Consider the following 24,248-nt stretch of genomic DNA (forward strand, 5'->3'; position numbering starts at 1 on the left):
GTAGGTCTCCAGGGCTTGATGGGATCTACCCAGTTTATTGAGACAGGCAAGAGAGCAGATTGCTGGGGGGATTGACCAAGATATATGTTTTCTCTGTAGCCACTGGAGAGCTCCTTGAAGACTGGCAAGTAGCTAATGTTCCTCTTTTCAAGAAGGCAAATAGGGATAATCCAGGAAACCATAGACTGGTGAGTCTCACCTCAGTGGTTGGGAACCTATTGGAAAGGATACTTAGGATTTACATGCATTTGGAAAAGCGTGGTCTAATTAGGAACAGTCAGCATGGCTTTGTGTAGGGCAGATCATGTCTTACTAACTTGATTTTTTTTGAGGAGTTGATGAGTGATCAATTAGGGTAGAGCAGTGGATATTGCTTATAAGGATTTTTGTAAGGCTTTCAACAACGTCCCTCATGGTAGGCTCATCCAGGAGATTAAGATGCCTGGGATCTATGGTGCCTTGGCCTTTGGATTCAGAATGGGCTTGTCCATAGAAGGCAGAGGGTAGTGGTGGAAGCATGGTTTGGCTGGAGGTCCTTGACTGGTGGTTCGCAGGGATCTGTATTGGGCCCTCTGCTGTTTGTGATAGGATGAAAAAGTAGATGGGTGAGTTAGTAAGTTTGCAGATGACCCAAAGATCAAAGGAGTTGTGGATAGTGTAGAAGGTTGTCAAAAGATACTGTGATATATATAAATCATTTGCCGATATGGGCTGAGAAATGGCAGATGGAGTTCAATTTGGGCAAGTGTGAGGTACTGCACGTTAGGAGATCAATTGTTAAGGGAAAGTATATAGTTAATGGCAGGGCCCTTAACAGCATTGATGTCTTTAAGTCCAATGCTCCCTGAAAGTGGCCACACAAGTAAATAGGGTGGTAAAGAAGGTGTATGGCATGCTTGCCTTTTATTTGTCAGGCCATTGAGTACAAGGGTCATGTAGCTTTATAAAACTTTAGTTAGGCCATACTTAAGAGTATTGTTGTCAATTCTGAACTCTATATTACAGGAAGTGTATGGATACTTTGGAGAGGGTGCAGATAATGTTTACCTGTATTAGAGGGTATGAGCTATAAGGAGAGGCTGGACAAACTAGGGTTGTTTTTTCTGAAGCAGAGGAGACTGAGGGGAGACCGGAGCCTGAAGATCTGAAATTTATGAAATTGAGAGGCATAGATCAGGTTGACAGTTAAACTTTTCCCCAGAGTTGAAATGCCTCTGACTAGAGGGCATGCTTTTAAGGAAAGAGGGGGAAAGTTCAAAGGAGGTGTGAGGGCCTCGTCTTTTTACATAGAATGTGGGTGCATGGAATGCGTTGCCAGGGCTAGTGGTGGAGGCAGATACAATAGGGATGTTTAAGCGGTTTTAAGATAGACACATGAATAAGTAAGGAATGGAGGGATATGGACCAAGACCAAGCAGAAGGGAGTAGTTTAATTTGGTATCATGTTTAGAACAATATCGTAGGCCGTTTCTGTGCTTCACTGTTCTGTGTTGTCATTGTAGCTAACATCCTGGTGAATCTCCCCCTTTGGTTCATCGCATCCTTCCAATAGTGTGGTGACCTGAACTGGACACCGTATTTCATCTGTGGCCTAATGGATGTTTTATAAAGTTGTCACAAGATCTCGTTGCTCCAATATTCTACACCACAGTTAATGAAGGCAAGCATCCCATATGCTGTCTTCACCACCTAATTTACCTGTGCTGACACTTTTTCAGGGATCTATGGACATGTACACTATGGTTTATGGTCTTCAGTACTCCCTAGGGACCTACCATTTATTGTGTCTTCCCAACCTTATTAGACCTTATAAAATACATCACTTCATATTTATAACAAACCCTGATTTTCATATTGGACAAGTCAGGTCCCAGCAAGAAACGTGGCTTGATAGATCATAAGTTTTATTTTTACAATTTGGCTTCTGTGGTAGTTATTCATTGAACATATCCACACAAACAGAAGTTTATTACGTTTTGGAAAAAAATCAAGGATGATGTCCAGTGAGTGTGAATCAGTGCTCGGATTGTTGTCTGTGTCTGAGCAGATTTTGGATGAAGTTGTCGAGAGAGAGGCAGTGATTGCTTTTACAGGGAATATGGGAATTAACTTAAATTTTGCCCTTGTTTGTAAAATGTTTTTGTTTAGTTGTTGTAAAGTAGCGACTGGTGACCAAAGGTTGGAGAAGTGTTTAAATATTGTTTTTTGTGGGTGTGTTATCTAACTGGAAACATATTAGTCAAGACAGAGTATTATTTCCAAGCAACTGAGCAGCATTAAACTAATTAAATAGTTGATGTATTTTATATGGATTTCAGGTAAAGTTTGTGACATGGTCCCACAAAAGAGTCTAATGAAGAAGGGATCCAGGGTAACTTGGCAAGTTGGATCCTCTTGAAACAGAGGGTGATGGATGAAGGCTGTTTGTGTGACTGAAGGCCAGTGTCTATCTGGATCAGTGCTGGGTCCTTTATTGATCATGATATGTGTAAATATGTAGATGACAATGTGGGGCGGGGGTGGTGCGCATGATAACTAAGTTTGTGGATGATATAAAGACTGATTGTGTAATTGATAGTGAGGAAAAATGTCTTAGATTAGAGACGGATGTTAGTCACATTGGTCAGATGTACAGATCAATGGCAGATAGAATTTAACCCTGATAAGTGTGAGGTAAATGCACTTTGGAAAAAGAAACAAGGCAAGGACAAGGCTCTATGAATGGTGGGACATTAGGAAGCTTAGGGAGCAAAGGGATCTTGGGATGTTTGTTTACAGATCACCAAAAGCAGCAGGGCAGGTTAGTGGGGTAGTTAAGAAGGCAGCCTTTATCAAACAAGACATTGATTATAAGAGCAAGAGAGGTAAGGAGGGTAGCTCCTTAGAAGTCCCAAGGAAATTAATTGTGGATCTGAATAAAGATTAATGTAAATAAAACATTGGCCTTTAAGAAATAAATGGAATTACAGAGTGACAAATCCCCAGGACCTGACGGTTTCTGTTCAAGGGTACTAGAGGGGAGTATATTGTAGATGCCCTAACTGCAATCTTTCAGATATCCCTTGTTATAGAGGTCATCCCTCTGGATTGGAAAATTGTACATGTCTCTCCATTTTTTTAAAGAAGGGTGAAGGAAGAAAGCCAAGTAAATACAGACCTGTTAGCCTATCCTCTGTGGTGGGAAAAGTTTTGGAGTCCAAAATCAAGGATGGGATAACTAAACACGTTTAAAAGGTTTGTTAGTCAGGGAGAGCCAGCATGGGTTCATGACCGGTAGATCATGCCTGACAAACCTCTTTTTGAACTTCTTGAAGAGGAGGAATGTTTATGGATATTGTTTATATGGACTTTCCAGAAGATTATGGAATGATCTGATTTAAATCTTAAAAGATATTAACAGGAAAGGACGGGCTAGATAAAGATAAACTGTTTCCATGATTGGGAATTCTAGAACTTGGGGGCATAGTCTGAGAATTGGGGCCAGACCATTCAAGAAAGATATTAAGAAGCACTTCTACACAAAGTATTGTAGATGTTTGGAACTCTTCCACAAATGACAGTGGATGCAGGATCAGTTGTTAATTTTAAATCCCAGATAGATAAATCTCTGTTAAGTGAAGGTATTAAGGGATATGGGCCAAGGGTAGATATATGGAGTCAGACCACAGATCACCCATGATCTCATTGAATGGTGGAGCAGGCTCAAGGGGCTGAATGGCCTACTCCTGTTCCTTTGACTTTGGTTAACCACAACTGAATGGTCCTGGCCACTGCACTATGGAAAGGATGTGATTGCACTGGAGGGAGTACTAAGGAGATACTCCAGGAAGTTGTCCCAGCTGGAGCATCTTAGCTATGAAGAGACACTTGTTATGAAGTTGATGGCGTACCTTTAAGAGAGAGTGAAAGTTGAAAAGCTGGCAAACTCCTGTCATGTGACTGACTGCAAGCACAAAGTGTACTGGATAATTTGAAGATGCAACATTTGAGCTGTAACTCAGATACTGAGTTGTTTTCACAACAGCCAGTCAGTTTAAATTTTGCCCCAAGATACTAAAACCCAATCGAATTTGAATTTTACTGTTTTGACAACATTGAACCAATGAGACAATCCAATGTTTTGGGATTTTAAAAAGCCGGCATTTTGGGATAGTTATCCAGAGAAAGAGCACCATATTCCATTTGAATGCCTGCCCGCAACCTTTCTCTTTAAAAGGTACCTTTTTCATATGAAACATCTTTGCAGCAGAAGGCTGAAGATGACCCAGGGAGGCCTACAAACAGAGGAAGTTCGACACTTGAAGACCACAGCTAGTTTTGAAAAGTGATTTGCTGCAAATTTAATAGGGGCTTTATCGGATCAGTATGTTGTTATAGAGTGGGAGGTAGATGACAACTTTTTGAGAAAGGAGGCTTACAGTTGTGAATAATTTTTGTTTAATGTTCTCTTTTGGAGTTAAAGAATAAAATTATTATTTTTTTCTTTAAATAGTGGGATTTGGGTAGTTCTCCGTCACTCTTACTTAAACAGATTACAAGGCGAGGTGAGCTTTTCGATGTGTTTGGTTTAATTAGCAGAAGGGTTTATCCCGTGTCATAACATGCTGGATAAGTTTGGTTTGTTTTATGTGGAGCAGAGAAGGTTGAGGTCAACCTGATGCAGTTGTACAAGGTTGAGGGGCATGGATAGTGTGGGTAGAAAACAGCTGTTCCCTTTAGCTTGAATAGTCAATAACAAGGGGGCATAATTTTAAGGTGAAATTAGGATTTAAGGGGTCTTGAGGAAAGATTGTTTCATCCAGAGGGTGGTATGGTCTGGAATGTACTGAGAAAACAGTTGAGACGAGTAATCTCATCCTTTATAAAGTACTTGGATGAATGCTTGTAATGCCATAATATTCAAGGCCGTGGCCTCATGCTGGATAGTAGGATTAGTATATGCATAGTGTATTTTTGGCAGTACAGACTCAATGGGCCAAAGTGCCTCTTCTGCACTTAACGATTCATTAATGAATCATTAATGCTGATTTTTTGTTGTAGAATTGTTTATAACACAGGAGGAGAACATTCAGCCCATTATATCCCCCCTCCATTCAAAGCTAATCCCGTTAGTTACCTACGTACCTCTGCATCTTTATTTTCCCAAGTGCCATCTTTATTTCCTTTTGAAATTCTTAGATATCGTGGTTTTTTTCAATTGTTCAGTTAGATGGCTAGAGTATGATGCAGAAAAATGCTAACAGCATGGTTCAGTCTCGATACTGGTTGTGCTGCATATGGAGGCCCACATCAATGCCTTTTAAGCTACACAACCAATTATTTCACTCTGAGGGAGAGAAACCCCCATCATCCCTTGATGTCTCTGCCAATCCCATGAGTGAATTTACAGGAGTGGGAAAGTTGCTGTTGGGTTAACAGCTGCGAAGCCTTTGGTTACTGGTTACTAGGCCATTAGAATTAAAGTTGGCCCAATTCACAATTTAAGCAGTGGACACACTTTAGACAAATACTTCCTGCAGATGCAAAGCACGTTTATGAACTGTTAAACAACTTTTAAAGATTAGCTGTGCAAGATCAGAGCTAGAAAAAAGACAAACTCCTTTCAAGAGGATACAGTCAAATTGTAAGAAAACCAAAGGTTACAACATGTGGGGCATGATTATTAGTGCATTCTTCCCAGTTAAGTTGTGACAGATGCACTTAAAATCTATTGGTATATCTTTGACCAAGCTTTAGGTCATTGGTATTATATGGCCTAATGTGTCTCAGAGTCAAACTTTTGTTTCATAATACTGCTGATGAGTACCTTGAGATGTTTTGCTATGTTATAGGTGCTTTGCAAGTACAGGCCACCCTAACACAGGAAATGTGAGAAATTCACAGCAAGCGTGGCAACATTTTGAGTACCGTTGTTTGTGAGGAAGCATTATCATTTAGTTATGACATGGTATTTGCAAAAACTTATTCATATTTTGAAGTTAAAATAATAATATGAAATAATCTATCCCAAGATAAAGTCCAGTCATGACTGCCAACCAGAACTGCTCCAGATCTCTGGTGTATGTAACTTTGTGCTCCCCCCTTAACATTTCACTATCTAAACAGTGTGCTCATGCAGCACAGTGTGAACAAATATGCAGTACAATGAACACAAGTTAAAAATACTTTGTGATCTGGATGTAATTCAGAAATACTCTGTCTTCCTATTCAGATGTGGATGAGTGCAGAAACCCTGACTTGTGTGACCAGATTTGTGTAAACCTGCCTGGATCATATGCCTGTGAGTGCTCCTGGGGATATCGGAAGGACACACACACTGGCACTTGCCAAGCTGCGGGTAGGTTGTTATTTGTGCTACCTCTTTGATTTTCTGGTCACTCCTTTATTTAGAAAGGGATTGACTGGATGCTGTGTAGAATACTGAAGTTTTTCTTAAAAAGGTAATGGTTTGCTGATGAGTTCTTTGATCTTAATTAAAAAGAGGCAGAGAGAGCTGGAGTCTTTGTCATATCCCTGACCTTTTAGTCTTTGTTAATCATTCCATTTTTGTTGATTGATATAAATCTTTTTATGATGTAGGTAACTATAACTTGAACTAATACGACCCCACTTACTATATTGTTTCCTTCTGTAGCAGAGTGCTACTTTTCCAAGGAGTGCCAAGGCCAGGATTTAAAACAAAAATCTGCTCTTGTTTAAGTGGAGACACAAACATAAATTTAATACTTTTTTATTTTGCCTCTCCCAGGAGGCAAGTTAATGGGGAATGTTTAAAGCATTATGACAGTGAGGCACATTCAGGGGCTGGTCTTTGCCTGTCCAGGGTGCTGTTTATGGTTTTGAGCACTTTGGGAAAAGGAGATGAAATTGATTCTGAAGGTGCTAGGTGTTGGTTTCAAAAGGAGGATGGTCTTTTTACATGTCACCAATGTTAGACAATAGACAATAGGTGCAGGAGTAGGCCATTCAGCACATTGAGCTTGCGCCGCCATTCAATATGATCATGGCTAGTTCATTCCTAATCAGTATCCTGTTCCTGCCTTATCTCCATAACCCTTGATTCCACTATCTTTGAGAGCTCTATCCAACTCTTTCTTAAATGAATCCAGAGACTGGGCCTAAGAGCATTCCACACAGCCACCACTCTCTGGGTGAAGAAGTTTCTCCTCATCTCTGTCCTAAATGGTCTACTCCATATTTTTAAGCTGTGTCCTCTGGTTCAGCACTCACCCATCAGCGGAAACATGTTTCCTGCTGCCAGAGTGTCCAATCCTTTCATAATCTTATGTCTCAATCAGATCTCCTCTCAGTCTTCTAAACTCAAGGGTATACAAGCCCAGTTGCTTCAGTCTTTCAGTGTAAGGTAATCCCGCCATTCCAGGAATTGACCTCGTGAACCTACGCTGCACTCCCTCAATAGCCAGAATGTCTTTCCTCAAATTTGGAGACCAGAATTGCACACAGTACTCCAGGTGTGGTTTCACCAGGGCCCTGTACAGCTGCAGAAGCACCTCTTTGCTTCTATACTCAATTCCTCTTGTTATGAAGGCCAGCATGCTATTAGCCTTCTTCACTACCTGCTGTACCTGCATGCTTGCCTTCATTGACTGGTGTACAAGAACACCCAGATCTCTTTGTACTGCCCCTTTACCTAAATTGATTCCATTGAGGTATTAATCTGCCTTCCTGTTCTTGTCACCAAAATGCATAACCATACATTTATCCACATTAAACTGCATCTGCCCACTCACCTAACTTGTCCAGGTCACCCTGTACTCTCCTAACATCCTCATCACATTTCACCCTGCCACCCAGCTTTGTATCATCAGCAAATTTGCTAATGTTATTGCTGATACCATCTTCTATATCATTAACATATATTGTAAAAAGCTGCGGTCCCAGCACGGATCCCTGCGGTACCCCACTGGTCACTGCCTGCCATTCTGAAATGGAGCCGTTTATCACTACCCTTTGTTTCCTATCAGCCAACCAATTTTCAATCCAATGTGGTACTTTGCCCCCAATACCATGCGCCCTAATTTTACTCACTAACCTCCTGTATGGGACTTCATCAAAAGCTTTCTGAAAGTCCAGGTACACTACATCTACTGGATCTCCCTCGTCCATCTTCAGAGTTACATCCTCAAAAAATTCAAGAAGATTAGTCAAGCATGATTTCCCCTTCATAAATCCATGCTGACTCTGTCCTATCCTGTTACTGCTATCCAGATGTGCCATAATTTCATCCTTTATAATAGACTCCAGCATCTTTCCCACCACTGAGGTCAGACTAACTAGTCTATAATTTCCTGCTTTCTCTCTCCCACCTTTCTTAAAAAGTGGTATAACATGAGCCTCCTTCCAATCCTCAGGAACCGACCCCGAATCTATTGAACTCTGGAAAATAATCACCAACACATCCACGATTTCCCGAGCCACCTCCTTCAGTACCCTGGGATGTAGACCCTCAGGCCCCGGAGACTTATCAACCTTCAGACCTAACAGTCTCTCCAACACCAAATCCTGGCAAATATAAATTCCCTTAAGTTCAGGTCCTTCAGCCACTGTTACCTCAGGGAGATTGCTTGTGTCTTCCCCAGTGAACACAGATCTGAAGTACCCATTTAATTCTTCTGCCATTTCTTTGTTCCCCGTAATATATTCCCCTGTTTCTGTCTTCAAGGGCCCAATTTTAGTCCTAACCATTTTTTTGCCTTGCACATACCTAAAAAAGCTTTTACTATCCTCCTTTATATTATTGGCCAGTTTACCTTTGTACCTCATTTTTCCTCTGCATATTTCCTTCTTAGTAATCCTCTGCTCTTTAAAAGCTTCCCAGTCCTCAGTTTTCCCACTTATCTTTGCTATGTTATACTCTTTCTCTTTTGACTTTATATGTTTCTTAACTTCCCATGCCTCCTGTTGGGATCTTTCTTCCTTTTAGGAATGAACTGATCCTGCAACTTCTGCATTACACACAGAAATATCCGCCATTGTTCCTCCACAGTCATCCCTGCTAAGGTATTGCACCATTGAACTTTGGCCAGCTCCTCCCTCATAGCTCAATAGTTCCCTTTAATCAACAGAAGTACTGTCACTTCCGACTGTACCCTCTCCCTCACAAATTGGAGATTGAAGCTTAATGTATTATGGTCACTACTTCCCAATGGCTCCTTCACTTCAAGGTCTCTGACCAATTCTGGTTCGTTACACAATACCATTCCTGAAGAAGGGCTTATGCCCGAAACGTCGATTCTCCTGTTCCCTGGATGCTGCCTGACCTGCTGCGCTTCTCCAGCAACACATTTTCAGCTCAATACCAGATCCAGAATTGCCTTCTCCCTGGTCGGCTCCAGCACCAGCTGCTCTAAGAATCCATCTCTGAGGCACTCACAAAGTCTCTTTCTTGAGGTCCAATACCATCCTGATTCTCCCAGTTTACCTGCATGTTAAAATCCCCCATAATAACTGTAGTAACATCTTTGCGACAGGCCAATTTCAGCTCCTGCTTCAACTTCCATCCGACATCCAGACTACTGTTTGGGGGCCTGTAGATGACTCCCAAGAGGGTCTTTTTACCCTTAGTATTTCGCAGCTCTATCCACATTGACTCTACATCCCCTGACTCTAGGTCCCCCCGCGTAAGGGACTGAATATTCTCCCTTACCAACAAGGCCACCCCACCCCCTCTGCCCTTCAGTCTGTCCTTACGAGAGCACGTGTAGCCTTGAATATTCATTTCCCAGGCCCTGTCCACTTGAAGCCATGTCTCAGTTATCCCCACAATATCGTATCTGCCAATTTCCAAAAGAGCCTCAAGCTCATCCATCTTCTGTCTAATGCTTCGTGCATTCATGTATAGTATTTTTAATTTGTTACTGCTCTCATCCTTCCCATCAACCCCTATTTCACTCAATGTTGTCGGTATTGCATCAAATTCTTTCTTTTTTCGCTCATTGGACATGGGCATCTCTGTGTTGGCCAACATTTATTGCCTGTTCCTAGTTTCCTTTGAGAAGGTGATGGTGAGCTGTCTCTTGAACAATTGCAGTTCATGTCTGTAGTAGACCCACATGCCATTAGAGAGAATATTCCAAGATTTTGACCCAGCGACAATGAAGGAGAGGTGATGCATTTTAAATTGGAGGGGAATTTTCAGATGGTAGCTTGGAGGGGCATTTGCAAGTGGTAGTATTCCCATGTATCTGCTGCACTGTCCTTATAAATCAAGGTAGTCATGTGTTTCGAAGGTGCTGTCTGAGGATCTTTGAATTTCTGCAGTGCTCCTTGGAGATACTGCTACTGAGTGTTGCTGGTGGAGAGAGTGGATGCTTGTGGATGTATTGCCAACGAAGTGGGCTCATTTATCTTGGATGCTATGAAGCTTCCTGTGTATTGTTGGAGTTACATTCATTCAGGGAAGTGAGGAATATTCCATCACACTCTTGACTTATGTCTTGTAGATGGTGGACAGGCTGTGGGGAGTCAAGAGGTGTTACTTGCTGCAGTATTCCTATCCTCTGACCTGCTCTTATAGCCATTATATTTATATGGCGAGTACCGTTGTGTTTCTGGTTAACCCCAGGATGTTGTTAGTGGGGAATTCATTTATGGTGATGCCATTTAAAATCAAAGGGCAGTGCTTCGATTGTCTCCTTTTGGAGATGGTCATTGCTGGGCATTTGTATGGTGTATTACTTGTCACTTCTGCCAGGTATGACTCCAAATGGTGGAAGGTTTTTCCCCTGACTCCCATTAATTCCAGTTTTGCTAAGGCTCCTTGATGCCATACGTGGTTGAATGGTCGTGACATCGAGAGCTGTCACTATCACCTCTGGTTGGATCAATGAATAGTTATCCAGTTGAAAATCTTGATTCACATTTTTCTTTTATTATAGTAAACATACTATCACTGTAGATAATGCAACAAAGACTGGTTCAGTACTGCACAAAGAAAGTGGCATGTCTACCCAGTCAACCATCTGGGCAGTTGCTTTTGGCGATGCCCTATTTCCAAAATTAGAGCTCCAGCTTTGTTTTGTGAGTGATTTTGGTTTGGGTTGCCAGCTCTGTTTCTGTACCCCTTGAGTTTCAGTTAACAGCACAGCTTTGTGAGCAGGTATTGAGTGGATGCAACTGTGCAGTGTAAAAATATGCTAAGCACAAAACAGACGCTGAGTTGGAGAACTGGAGAGAATGAGTGATTATTGTACTCTATTTTCTGTTGTTTTCCTGCTTGCTAGGAGAGGAACCATTCATGATTGTCACAAACTGTGGAGATATCAAGAGCATAAATATGAACAAAACGGAATATTTGGAGATAGCTGATAGATTGCAGAGCGCAACAGCTCTCAGCATGGATATCACCTCATCAACCATCTTTTGGTCTGGTGACAAACACCATGGAATTTTCAGGTAAACTGACTGCCATTCTGCCAGCATTGATCACAGAGAGAATGGCAACTAAAGTCATTGCGATTGTGCCATCCTGAGTCATCTAGCAGGAGAGGTGTGAGTGGAACACTTGCTGAACACAAGCCGCACAAAAGAAAGAAACAAAGATTGCTGAATTTTGAGAGCAGTGGTGGGAGAAACAAATTGAAATGCTCTGACAGCTGTTAGGAGAATTTCCTCTCCCCAGATTTGATTTCCAAGCAGAAAGCTATATGTGGGAGGAAACTATTTCTGCATGTTCAGTGATTGCAAATAGCCAGTTTTGTAGTCAGAATGTTGTGGCTTACCTATCCTGCATTGAAGAGAGTACAAAATGATAAGCTTGTGCAGATTTTGAGTGACACACTAATCAGTCATCATGGATCCTGAACAGCCACCTATATATCTGGCAGTTAGCACTGACTGCTTGCTGTTACAAATTCCATTACAAATGGCTGCCTTGAGCTGCATTGAGCATGTCAGCTATTTTGGGCAGTTTAAGCAGCTGTTCACCTCTCACATTCTTTACCATCTCACTTCTTCACTATTTATGTCACAAATTCAAGACTCTTTTACATTCAAGTTTAAAATTTCAGTTTCAGGTTTAACAAATTCCTTGTATTACATTGTCCAGCATTTTGGGTGACCGATATGCATTGACATATCATGACTAAGTTATAATTGTATATATTGTTTTTTAAAATATTAATAAATTGTGCTATTAGTAATTTTGAAAAGTCCATAGTTTTTCAAGGTAAATGTTAACTGTTTTATTCCTGATCAAGTAGTTAATCCAGACTCCTGCCAAGTTACTTGTGTCAATAACAGTGCTTCTGCCTGATCTTAAAGCCTTTCTTGTTGACAATCTGTTTGACCTTCCCAGTCTTTCCAATTTTCGCCCCAATGTATAGGTTTTCATTCTGTGCAGTTTCCTCAGAATGTGCCCTTTCCTTTCCAATGACAAATATAACAAATGCCTGCGGGGCTAGTATTGGTGTAGCCCTTTAATCTGCTACTGAATGATTATAAGACTGAATTTGAATTTGCTTCTTTTGGTACCAAGTCAGCTCACTTCCTTAAAATTAATTCACGGGATGTGAACGTTGTTGGCTGGGTAAGCATTTATTGCCTAGAGGGCAGTTAAGAGTCAACCACTTTGTGGGTCTGGAGTCACATCTAGGCCAGATCACGTAAAAAGAGCATTTCCTTCCCTCAAGGACATGAGTGAACCTGATGGGTTTTTCTGACAATTAACAATGGTTTCATGATCATCATTAGACTCTTAATTCTAGATTTCTTTGTTTATTGAATTCAAATTGCACCTTCTACCATTGTGGGGTTTGAACACGGGTCCCCAGGATATTAACTGAGGCTCTGGATTAATAATCAAGCAATAATACTACTGAGTCGTCATCTCTCCACTACTGTCAGCATCAGCCAAAGATCGGAAAACTAGGATCCACGTTCTCCAAGGATATTGGAGACATGGAACCAATATGGACAAATGGAATTGAGATACAAATTTAGGTACACTGAATGATGGATAAGTTTGAAGGGACTGAATAGCCGCCTCATCCTGTTGTGAATAATACTGAACAATTGCATCAATGTTCTTTTGGAAAGATTCTTGTAAATTAGCTAAGGTTGTGGAAATATATTGTGACTTTTTGTATTAGGTGATTCATACTTTAACACCTCTGTAACCTGCAATTCACCCACAGGAAATCAGTAGACCCAAACAGAAAGGAGATCAGACAGATTTTGGGTGATGTGCAAAGTCCTGGTGGAATTGCTGTGGACTGGATCTACAGCCACATCTACTGGACTGATTCTAGAGCCAGAACTTTATCTCTTGCTACTCTGGATGGATTGAAAAGGAAGACCCTGTTCAGTACGAACCTAAGAGAGCCTACAGCTATAGCAGTCGACCCAGAATCGGGGTATGTCTAATGCTTTTGCTTCAGCATTTCCTCTATAATGGTCTATTTTTGACTTGGTTGGAGTGATCCCACAAAATGTTTTCTCAAAGCAGGAATAATGCAGTATGTTATTGTAAGCCAATGTTCAACTCCAAGCCCCAGCAACTGTTGAGTCAGAATTCTATTCTGCTCAATTGGAATTGTGGATAAATGCATACTTGGTGGATCCTGCAATAAATGAGTATTTATTGATCAAGGATACATGTCAGTAAATTGGGCTTTAGGATATTACCCAATAAGGTGAAGCTGATTAGGCTTTTCTTATGAAGAGTCATTACTGAGTCCCAGTTCAAGATCCACCTTGCATGAATTCCATGATGTGGAGGTACCAGTGTTGGACTGGGGTGGACAAAGCTAAAAATCACGCAAGACTAGAAGCTCCTCGGATGCTGCCTGAATTGCTGTGCTCTTCCAGCACCACTGATCCAGAATATAGTCTTAACAGGTTTATTTGAAAGTACTAGCTTTTGGAGCGTTGCTCCACAGCTACCTGATGAAGGAGCAATGCTCTGAAAGCTAGTACTTCCAAATAAACCTGTTGAACTGTAATCTGGTATTGTGATTTTTAACTCCATCTTGCATGTGGATGGTTCTTGTAGGTTTCTGCTCTCATCTTCGATGAGATGTCACCTTGTATAGTTGGTTCTGCTGCCTTTCAAAAATGTTCAGAGCCCTCTGTATCTAGAGTCTTGCAGCACAGAAATGGACCCTTCAGTCCAACTTGTTCATGCGACCAGACATCCCAAACTGATCTAGTTGTATTTGCAAGCACTTGGCCCATATCCCTCTAAATCCTTCCTATTCACACGCCCATCCAGATGGCTTTTGATTATTGTAATTGTGCCCACCTCCTTCAGTTCCTCCTGGCAGCTCGTTTCATACATGCACCACCTTCTCCATGAAACATTTACACCTCAGGTCTCTCGACCCCTACTACGCCCCTTCTTTTTGATCAGTAAATCTGTATGTTTGTGGTTGTGTTGATTCTTGCAATTCCTCCTTTGTCATATAAATCCTTTAATGTGCAACATTCTCTTTTTCAATTGCTTACTGATCACAGGAGTGTCTGCTCCATTGTTACTTTTCAGTCTTTTGCTTAGGAACATTTGCTGCAATTTCATATTTAATAGGTCCTTATTACAAGGTTGCTCAGCAAATTAGAATGTTAAACTGTAATCTTACACATCCTCCACAGCTCTTATACTGCTATAATGTTGGCCTCCCATTCACTTTCCCTGCTTACGAAACTGTGAATCATTGCATTACAAAATCATGTGATTAGTCTCACCTGAAAGCAGCTTTAATAGCTGATAATGGAAGATTAATTCTGGCATTGAATTTGTGTCTAATCATGTAATCTCTTAATTCATCAGTTTGGCTTTCAAGGGCATCTAGAAGTTAACTCTTATTTTTAAATCAACCTTGAAGTATATCTCTAACTTGTACAATAAAATTTGTTTCTTCCATTCTGTTGCAGACCAGAAGTCATTCTTAATCCACAACTTTCTCATTGTGGAGATTAAAATGGTAACAAATCTGACAGAATATTAAGATAGAAGTCAATTGTTTATTCCCTTGAACTTGTTTTGCTGTTTGATTGCATCACCACTTCATTTGCTCCAGACACCTTGCTTTACAAAAAAATGCTAAGAATGTCAATTGGAATGTTAGAGTTAACTATTATCACACACCACCTCAGTCTCCTCAAGTTTTTCAGAGAGAAATAATGAGCAGCAATGGTCTCTGTGACAAAGTTCTTCTTACCATCATCTCTGAAAGAGCTTTAGTGTGATCTAAATTTTGTGTACCCTTGCTCTGAATTCTGCAGTAGAAAAGTAGTCTATTTCCGCTTGTCCAGTTAAATCTTTTAACCATCTTAAACATGCAATCAGATCACCCCTTAATCTTCTATGTTTAGAGGAATTTAGGTAGAGTCTGTTGAACTAGTCCTTGTAATTTCACCCTTTAAAGCCCTGGATAATTTTCAAGTGAGTCTGTACTGTCTCCGAAAGCTTCCTGAGATGTAATAATTTGATTCCAATTCTATGGTTTTATTTTGATGAATGGTTTGTGATATGCAACTTTGTCAGAATCTCTTCTGAAATCCACGTAAGCAATATCTAAAACATTCCCTTTCCTGGACATTAGTCACTCCTCACAGAAGTTAAGCATGTTTATTTCTGATGGCAGTTTGTCCTTAACTTCATATTTGTCCAAAAGATCAGTCGATATCCATAATAATTACACAACATAGCATCTGTTCATCCTGTTCCCTCCCCCTCCTCCATCTCAGTTTTACTCTCCAAACAGACTGGTCTGCCAGTTCCTGGATTAACTCAACTGTCTCGCTTAAATAATGGAATTGCATTGAGAAGTTGTCAATAAGTATATATTTTGATACTCTGAGGTACCAACTGTACTTAACAAACTGTAAACATCATATCAATTTTCTGCCTTTCCTTATGCTCTCAATTGAACTTGGTAATGTGTGGTAAAACCATTCCAGTCTGCTGCCGTTGCATCTCACTATGTTTTAGAGTCTCTTCATCTCTCAACAGCTTCTTGTACTGGGCCGATATAGGAAAACCAGCAAAAATTGAAAAGGCGGGGATGAATGGAGTTGGCAGAAGGATATTAGTCAGCGTTGGAATTGAGAAGCCAACTGGGATTGCATTGGGTAAGCCTATGTGTTACTTAGACTCTTTATGTTGTGGATCTAACCAGATCAGATTGTTTTGGATCAAATAATGTCTAGTGAGGCAGGTTGCGTAAATTATCTCAGTTAAAGATCCCAAGGGAAGAGTGACCATAACATGATAGAATTAGTATTCAGATTGAAAATGAGAAACTTGAGTGGGAAACAACTATTCTAAACTTTAATAAGAGTTGGCAGCAGTAGATTGGGAAAGTGGTTTGCTGGTAAGACCCTTGAAGAACAACAGTGGATGATTAAGAAAATGATTAAGGATTAATAGCAAAAATGTATCCCAGTGAGAAAACATGGTTCCAGGAAGGGGCTAAACCAGCCGTTAGTAGCCAAGGCAGTTAAGAAAATCTTTGAGGAGAAAGTGAGGTCTGCAGATGCTGGAGATCAGAGCTGAAAATGTGTTGCTGAAAAAGCGCAGCAGGTCAGGCAGCATCCAGGGAACAGGAGAATCGACGTTTCGGGCATAAGCCCTTCTTCTTTCCTGAAGAAGGGCTTATGCCCGAAACGTCTATTCTCTTGTTCCCTGGATGCTGCCTGACCTGCTGCGCTTTTCCAGCAACACATTTTCAGTTAAGAAATTCATCAAATTTAAAGAAAACAACATACAATATGTCAAAGACTAATGCAAACCAGAGGATTAGGAAAGCTTTAAAAGGTTTTAGAGGGGAAGACTGTTTTCAGGTAAAGGGACATCTGGCAAGTAGGAGGTTTTTAAGTGAGGTAACAGGGTCAGCATGTTCCCGTTAGTGTGAAGGGTAAGGCTAGCAGGAGTAGGGAAAACTGGATGATTAGAGATATTGAGGCTCCGGTCAAGAGAAAAGGGAGGCATGTGTTAGTTGTAGGCAACTGGGATCAAGTGAATCTCTTGAGGAATATAGGCGATGTGGGAGTGCACTTCAGAGGGAATTCAGGAGAGTAAAAAGGGGACTTGAGATAGCTATAGCAGAGAGGGTAAAAGAGAATCCAAAAAGATTCTACAACTATATTAAGGGCAAAAGAGTAACTAGGGAGAGAAGAAGGCCCCATAATGATTAATGAGGCGCTCTGTGGAACGACAGAAGATTGGTGAGATCTTAAACAAACATTTTGCATCCGTATTTACCATGGAAAAAGATGTGAAAGCTAAGGAACTCTGGGAAATAAGTAGTGGTGTCTTGAAAAAAGTCCACATTATAGAAGAGGTGGTGGAGGCCTTAAACCACATAAAGGTAGATAAATCCCCAGGACCTGATCATGTGTATTCCAGGACATTGTGGGAAGATAGAGAAGAAATCGTGGGGCCCCTAGATATTTATATCATCAACAGCCATGGATAACATGCCAGAAGGACTTGGAAGGTGATTAATATGGTGCCATTATTAATAAAGGCTGCAAGGAAAAGCTAGGGAACTACAGATTGGTGAGCCTAACATCAGTGATGGGTTAGTTGTTGGAGGGAATTCTGAGAGACAGGATCTACATGCATTTGGAAAGGCAAGGACTGATCAGGAATAAGAGAGTAAAAGAATGAGAAGAAATTATTAAAACATAAGATTCTTAGGGGCTTGACAGGTTGGATGCAGAGAGGTTGTTTCCCCTCGTGGGAGAGTCGAGGACTAGACTGAATAATCTCAGAATAAGGTCCATTTAAGACAAAGATAAGGAATTTCATCTGAGAATAGTGAATCTGTAGGATTCTTTGCCACAAGAGGGTTGCTGAGACTGGGCCATTAAGTACATTCAAGGCCAAGATTGACAGATTTTTAATCAGTAAGGTATGGGTGATATGGGAATAAGGCAGGAGAGTTAAGGATTACCAGATCTGCAATGATCTTATTGAATGGCAAAGCCAACTAAATGTGCTGATGGCCCATTTCTGCTCTTGGGTGTTATGGTCAACCTTCATGATTTCTGTAGTTCAAAGCACTTTACCACCATTGAAGTCACAATTGGAAATTTGGAAATGTGGCAGCTAATTTGTGCATAGTAAGCTGCCAAAAATAGCAATGTGATGATGATCAGATAACGCGCCTTGGTGATGTTGATTTGAGGCACCGATGTTGGCCAAGGGAAAGGAGTGAACTACCTTGTGCCATTGGATATGTTATACTCTCCTGAGAGAACAGCAGTAAATCTGAATTCACATGTCACCCAAAAGACTATCTCTAACGGCACTATCCTTCCTCAGTAGAATATCATCTAAGATAGGTGCCCGAGTCTTTAGAATGGGACTTGAACTGATAATCTTCTGATTCAGAGGTGAGAATGCTACCCACTGAAGTGCACTGATGTTTGCCCTCTTTCTGAAGAATTCGATTGGGAATGCTGACTAGGAGAAATTTTAGAATCAAAGTCTGTTGTTGTCAAATTAAAGATTTTAGTTTGATTATTTATGCTACCCTGAATTTCTAACCACACCATTCTCCCTCCTTCCCTGTGTTAAGCTCTGTGCTGAACAGTATTCCCTCTAAACCACAGGCTGTGCAGCTGCTGGGAACCTATATGCATGTCGATCAATGAGCCAACGTATTGTTTCACTTCCAACAGTGCGCACAAGGACCTCCAAGCTCCATGCAACAGAAGGTTACACGGAATGTTGACACGGAGCCACTTCTAACTTAGTTTGCTTACCTCTCTCCTGATTTGATATCCTTCTTGCTTTCCCTTAATCCTTCCTCCTTAGAAATCCTTCAACTCTTATTTGTGGTCACTCTCTGAAACTCCTATTTGTGTTCATGTTCTCAAACATTTTGTGTAGTGTTTCTATTTCCGTGATTTCTATCACAGTTGAAATGATTGCTGATCAATTTCTTGCTCCCTTGTCACACTTGGCACCATTTCCTTCTGCATCAGCCTGAAATGCCCTGTCACTTTTCACTGAAGTTTAAAACCTCTTTGACCTTCCATTTGCTATAACGTGCTCAACCTTTGGTCTGCTCTCCAGTCCCTTTTATTCTCTGCCGCCATGGACACATATGGGGAGCTTGAAATTCTTTAAAGTTTGCCTAAACACTCAAGAACTTGTGTCCTGAAAAATTTAAAACTTAGATTTCATACATGTTTTAAGTGTGAATGGTAAAATAAAATCCAGAAATCGTGGAAGCCTATAACCAGAAAGTAACGATAGGATAAGGTACAAATGTGATCCTTCCCAAAACATATAGTCAGTCTATATGTTCAATGTCTGAGCTCATTTGGAATTGGTTTCTGCAAGGAGACAGCCTCTTTAAGGAGCATTGTAGAAATAAATGGAAACAAGCCTTTTGTAATCCTTCAAGTATCAACAAAGTTAAAAGTTTCTATACATCATTTTCAGACTATATAAAGAAACGCCTTTACTGGGTGGACTCTGATCTCCACGAGCTTTACTACACTGATCTGGATGGACTATATCACAGAAGTGTCTTTCACTCTCCAAAGTACTTGGCAAATCCATTCGGGCTGGCAGTGTTTGAGGTAAGTATCGCCATTCTTAGAATCTCAGGTTCTTTCACTTGCATTTAATAATCAAAATAGCACAGGAATAATTTAATGTAGAACTATTTCCATTGATTTCTTTGGACTTATTTTAGAATGTCCTTTGTTATGTTTCTTGCAGTTTGTTTTGACCATCTTAGGCAGAAGGGTTGGAATTTTACAGTCATTCTTTCCCATCTGTTTGTCATTCCCAGAGTCTAGCATTGCCAGATGAGGTTAGGGAAGATAATAACCAAGGTTGTTTTCGTTAGAGAGAAGAAGATTGACAGGTGACTTAATTGAGACATAAGATAATCAGAGGTTAGATAGGGTGGACAGTGAGAGCCTTTTCCTGGGATGGTGATGGCTAGCACGAGGGGACATAGCTTTAAATTGAGGGGTAATAGATATATGACAGATGTCAGAGATAGTTCTTTACTCGGAGAGTTGTAGGGGCATGGAATGCACTGCCTGCAACAGTAGTAGATTCGCCAACTTTAAGGGCATTTAAATGGTCATTGGATAAACAGTGTAGGTTAGATGGGCTTCAGACTGGTTTCACAGGTCGGCACAACATCGAGGGCCGAAGGGCCTGTACTATATTGTACTGTTCTATGTCACACAGTTTAGTGCACTGAGTAAACACTCAGTGAGTCTGATGTTACAAAGATACGGAAAGAACATAGGAACAGGAGTGAGCCTGTTCTGCCATTCATTTGGGTTACAGCTGCATTTTTGGGTGCAACTGGAGCTCAGCAAAATTATCCCATGTAAATTATCTTTACATTTAAAACACCTTAAGACTAATTTTAAAGGAGCTGAAATAATTGCTTGAAAGGACAATTGAAAAGTATGGGATATGAATGGAACCTTGTAAAGAGTCCTTGTAATGTTTTAGTCACCCCTGTGTCCAATGATGATTCTCTTTCAATTGCATGGATCTTTTTGCAAATTATGTAGATATTTACATTTTCTGTTGAGAGAGTAAAGTTGAAACATTGCTCTCAAACTGAGAAAGGACTTGTAATATCCTCAATCACGTGCGGAGGGGTGTTTCAACTGAAAAGTATGTGAAACTTCAGTTTTATTTATTCTTGTAGTATATTAATCTAAATGAAGTTCCTAGTTTAGCTTGAATTCTGCGTTCATCTAACATGATGAAACATTTGTCTCCAGGATCGTGCCTATTGGTCAGATGTGGATGGTAAGGCCGTGTACAGCATTAACCGGTTTGGAGGAGCGAATCTGACCGTTCTGATCCCAAATCTCACCGAACCACGAGGCCTTGTCGTGTTTCACAGGCTGATGCAGCCAATTGGTATGAGAGCGTGTCTTAACTGAACAACTTGTAGGATTCTCTCTCCCAAGTGTGGATTACCGATGTCACTCAAAAGCTTTTGCCTTTTCTTTTGTAATATTGCTCCTTGAAATAATGTACAAAGCCAGCTGTAGAATCATACAGCATGGAAACCGACCCTTCAGTTCAGCCTGTTCGTATTGACCATAATCCCAAATTAGTCTCGTCTCACCTGCCTGCACTTGGCCCATATCCCTCCATACATTTCTTATTCAGGTACTTAGCCTAATTTCTTTTAAATGTTGTAACTGTACCCACCTCCACCACTTCCTCTGGAAGTTCATTCCACACAGACATAGAGATATACAGCATGGAACCAGATCCTTCGGTCTAACCTATCCATGCCGTCCAGATATTCTAAATAAACGTAGTCCCATTTGCCAGCATTTGGCCCATGTTCCTACACCACTCTGTTTTAAAAATAAAAAGGCCCCTCATGCCTTTTTAAAATCTTGCTCTTCTCACCTTTAAAAAAAGAGTCTTGGGGAAATCCCCTAACCGAGGGAAAAGACACCAGCCATTCACCTTATCTATACTTCTCATGATTTTATAAATGTCTGTAAGGTCACCTCTCAACGTCCTATGCTCCAGTGAAAAATGTCCCAGCCTATCCAGTCTCTCTTAGTAACTCAAAACCTCCGATCCCAGCAACATCCTGGTAAATCTCCACCAAACTCCCTCCAACTTAATATCCTTCCTATAACAGGATGACCGAAACTGAACACGGCATTCCAGAAGAGGCCTCATCAATGTCCTGTACAACCTTAACATTTCCTCTACTCAAAGCAGTGAAGGCACGTGTGCCAAATGCCTTTTTAACTGCCTGTGTGATGCAAACTTCAAAGGATTGTGTACGTGAACCCCTAGCGCTCTCTGTTGTACAACACTACCCAAGGCCTTACTTTTAATTGTATAAGTCTTACCTTTGTTTGTTTTACCAAAATGCAATACCTCATATTTATCCAAATTCCACTCCATCTGCCACTTTTCAACCTATAGACCCAATTGATCAAGGTCTCTTTGTAACCTTATATAACCACCTTCAGTGTCCATTATACCACCAATCTTGGTGTCATCTGCCAACTTACTAACCATGCTTTCTATATTTTCATCTAAATTTTAAAGTATAAATTTAAAAACCCTCCTTTTAAGAGATTGTTATTGAGTGTTCTGTATTTCTTAAACTGATAAATTTGATGTAAAGCATACAAACCTCTATTTTAATCTATTAGAACAAACATTGTCTTTAATAGCCATGAAGTATTTAAGTTTTTGAGATGGGTTGTCCTGCTCAGTGAAAGTGATTTGATTGTACATAAATGCACTTTAGTTTTTGCTCTGACCTGTGGCACTTGATTATTACAAGAGCTGAGTGAAGTAAACTTGAGTAACTCTAGTACTCCACCTTCATAAAGAGTAGGAGCAGGCAATTCTGCTCTTGAAGCTTGCTCTACCCTTCAATAAAATGGTTCTGATCCAATCCACTTTGTAGCGCACTCTCCCTTTTAGATCAAGACTTTGTCTTACTCAGCCTCTGCTGCTTTCCGGAAGAGATTTCCACAGGCTAATTGCCCATTGAAGGAAGAAAATACTGCATGTTTCAGTCATGACTGAGAAACCCTTACTATTCTAGATTCCTCAAAGGAATCAAAGGGGAGGTGTCTGTGTTGTTCCATTTAAAGTCTGAATCTTCCTCAGTGAGAATGCCTCTCATTCTAAACCCCAATGAGGTACATACCCAACTTGCTCAACCTTTCTCTCGGCGCAGACTCACCAATGCAGTTACTTTACTGTGAGGGGGGGGGGGGCAGCATTCAGTTTGTCTTTACAATTACTTGCTTTACCTGAATGCTAACGTATTGTGCTCTGTCTAAGCCTTGCTGTACTTGGTGTAGATTTCATTAGTATCAAAGGATTTGCGCGTAGTGCTGAATATTATTAGTAAAGATCCCTGCAACTGACGAATGATGGAGGGAAGGTCACTGAAGTGTCAGAAGATGGTTAACTCTAGAACACTCACTTAATCTATCTAAATTCCTTTGCAGACTCTGTGCCAAGCTTTCAACTTGCTCTCCACCTATCCCTTGTAATTGTATCGTCAGGTCATTTGATTACCAACTAAGTTGATCCCTTAGTAACAAAGACCATGTCGAAGGTTTCTTTGGAGGGTTGAAGGCACACTTGATCAGACTGTTGCATTGCATCGTGATACTATGACTGCAACTGTTTTTAGTGCTAGATCTTAAATGTAGCCTTCAGACCAAAACTGAGCAAGGTCATGTGATGCTTCACACTTTATTATTTAATTGAAATGGCTGTTCATCTCCTCAAAGACCAGTTGCCCACTGGTGTGAGTACTGTCCAAATGGAAAACTTTAGCCTCAGTCACCACTATGTCAAAACTAAACTGACCACATAGACCACACTGACCTAAATATGTAGGTGACTGCAGTGTCATTGCCCTCTCTGCACCAGATTTGCACTGAGCTGAAAATGTGTTGCTGGAAAAGCGCAGCAGGTCAGGCAGCATCAAGGGAGCAGGAGAATCGACGTTTCGGGCATAAGCCCTTCTTCAGATTTGCACACCACTCTTCAATTCTGGAGAAGAGATTTGGTCTGTTATTGAATGTTGCCAAAACGAAACTAATATGAAACCATGTGGTCAGTCAAATATTTCTCCTCCTATGAAGAAGACATTCTGGGATACATTGAACCCTTTTCACACCTAGGCAGTGACCTCTGTCAAAAGACCTCCACTAACAGAGATCCAACACTGGGTTCAGCCTTGCTAGCTTAATCCTCTACAGACCATAAGGGTGTGTGTTAGCAAATAAGACCTTTGCAAGTGTAAAGCAATAAACATCACAAAACTTTTGCACTGCAGTGAAACTTGTATGTGAGTCACACATAACACTAGAGGAATTCATCAGTAATGCCTGTGTCAAGTTCAACAGAAGGACTATTGAACAAATGTCCTTCATGAGCTTTCAGGCAAAACTTTGATTTTTAGTCATTCACATGATGTAGGCATCACTGTATTTAGTGCCCATCTTCATTACCCAGAGATCAATTAAAGTCAACTACGTTGTTGTAGCTCTAGAATCACATGGAAGCAGTAGTAAGGATTGCAGTTTCCTTCCCTAAAGGACATTAGTGAATTGGATGTTAATGAACAATTGTTAAGACTCTTAATTCCAAATTTTTATTGAATTCAGATTCCATAATCTGCCATGGTGAGATATGAAACCAGGTACCCAGAACATTATCTGGGTCTCTGGATTAATAGTCTCACCCATTGCCTCCTGTAAAACTAACTACATTAGATTGGACATGGTTG

General features: G+C 40.7%; 1 protein-coding gene across 2 annotated transcripts in view; it reads left to right on the forward strand.

The window, feature by feature from the left end:
- Window positions 1-24,248, forward strand: part of LOC122565538 (very low-density lipoprotein receptor-like) — a 55,685-nt gene that overhangs the window by 19,617 nt on the left and 11,820 nt on the right. For both annotated transcript variants that reach the window (XM_087976181.1, XM_087976182.1), the window contains exons 4-9: window positions 6,212-6,337; window positions 11,244-11,415; window positions 13,155-13,373; window positions 15,971-16,089; window positions 19,415-19,554; window positions 20,731-20,872. In XM_087976181.1, the coding sequence (XP_087832307.1) occupies window positions 6,212-6,337; window positions 11,244-11,415; window positions 13,155-13,373; window positions 15,971-16,089; window positions 19,415-19,554; window positions 20,731-20,872 (918 nt within the window). The remainder of the gene's footprint in view (window positions 1-6,211; window positions 6,338-11,243; window positions 11,416-13,154; window positions 13,374-15,970; window positions 16,090-19,414; window positions 19,555-20,730; window positions 20,873-24,248) is intronic.

Source organism: Chiloscyllium plagiosum, unplaced genomic scaffold, assembly GCF_037043375.1.
Source record: "Chiloscyllium plagiosum isolate Xiang-an unplaced genomic scaffold, Cpla_swu_hap1 HiC_scaffold_28, whole genome shotgun sequence".
NCBI classification, from domain to species: domain Eukaryota; kingdom Metazoa; phylum Chordata; class Chondrichthyes; order Orectolobiformes; family Hemiscylliidae; genus Chiloscyllium; species Chiloscyllium plagiosum.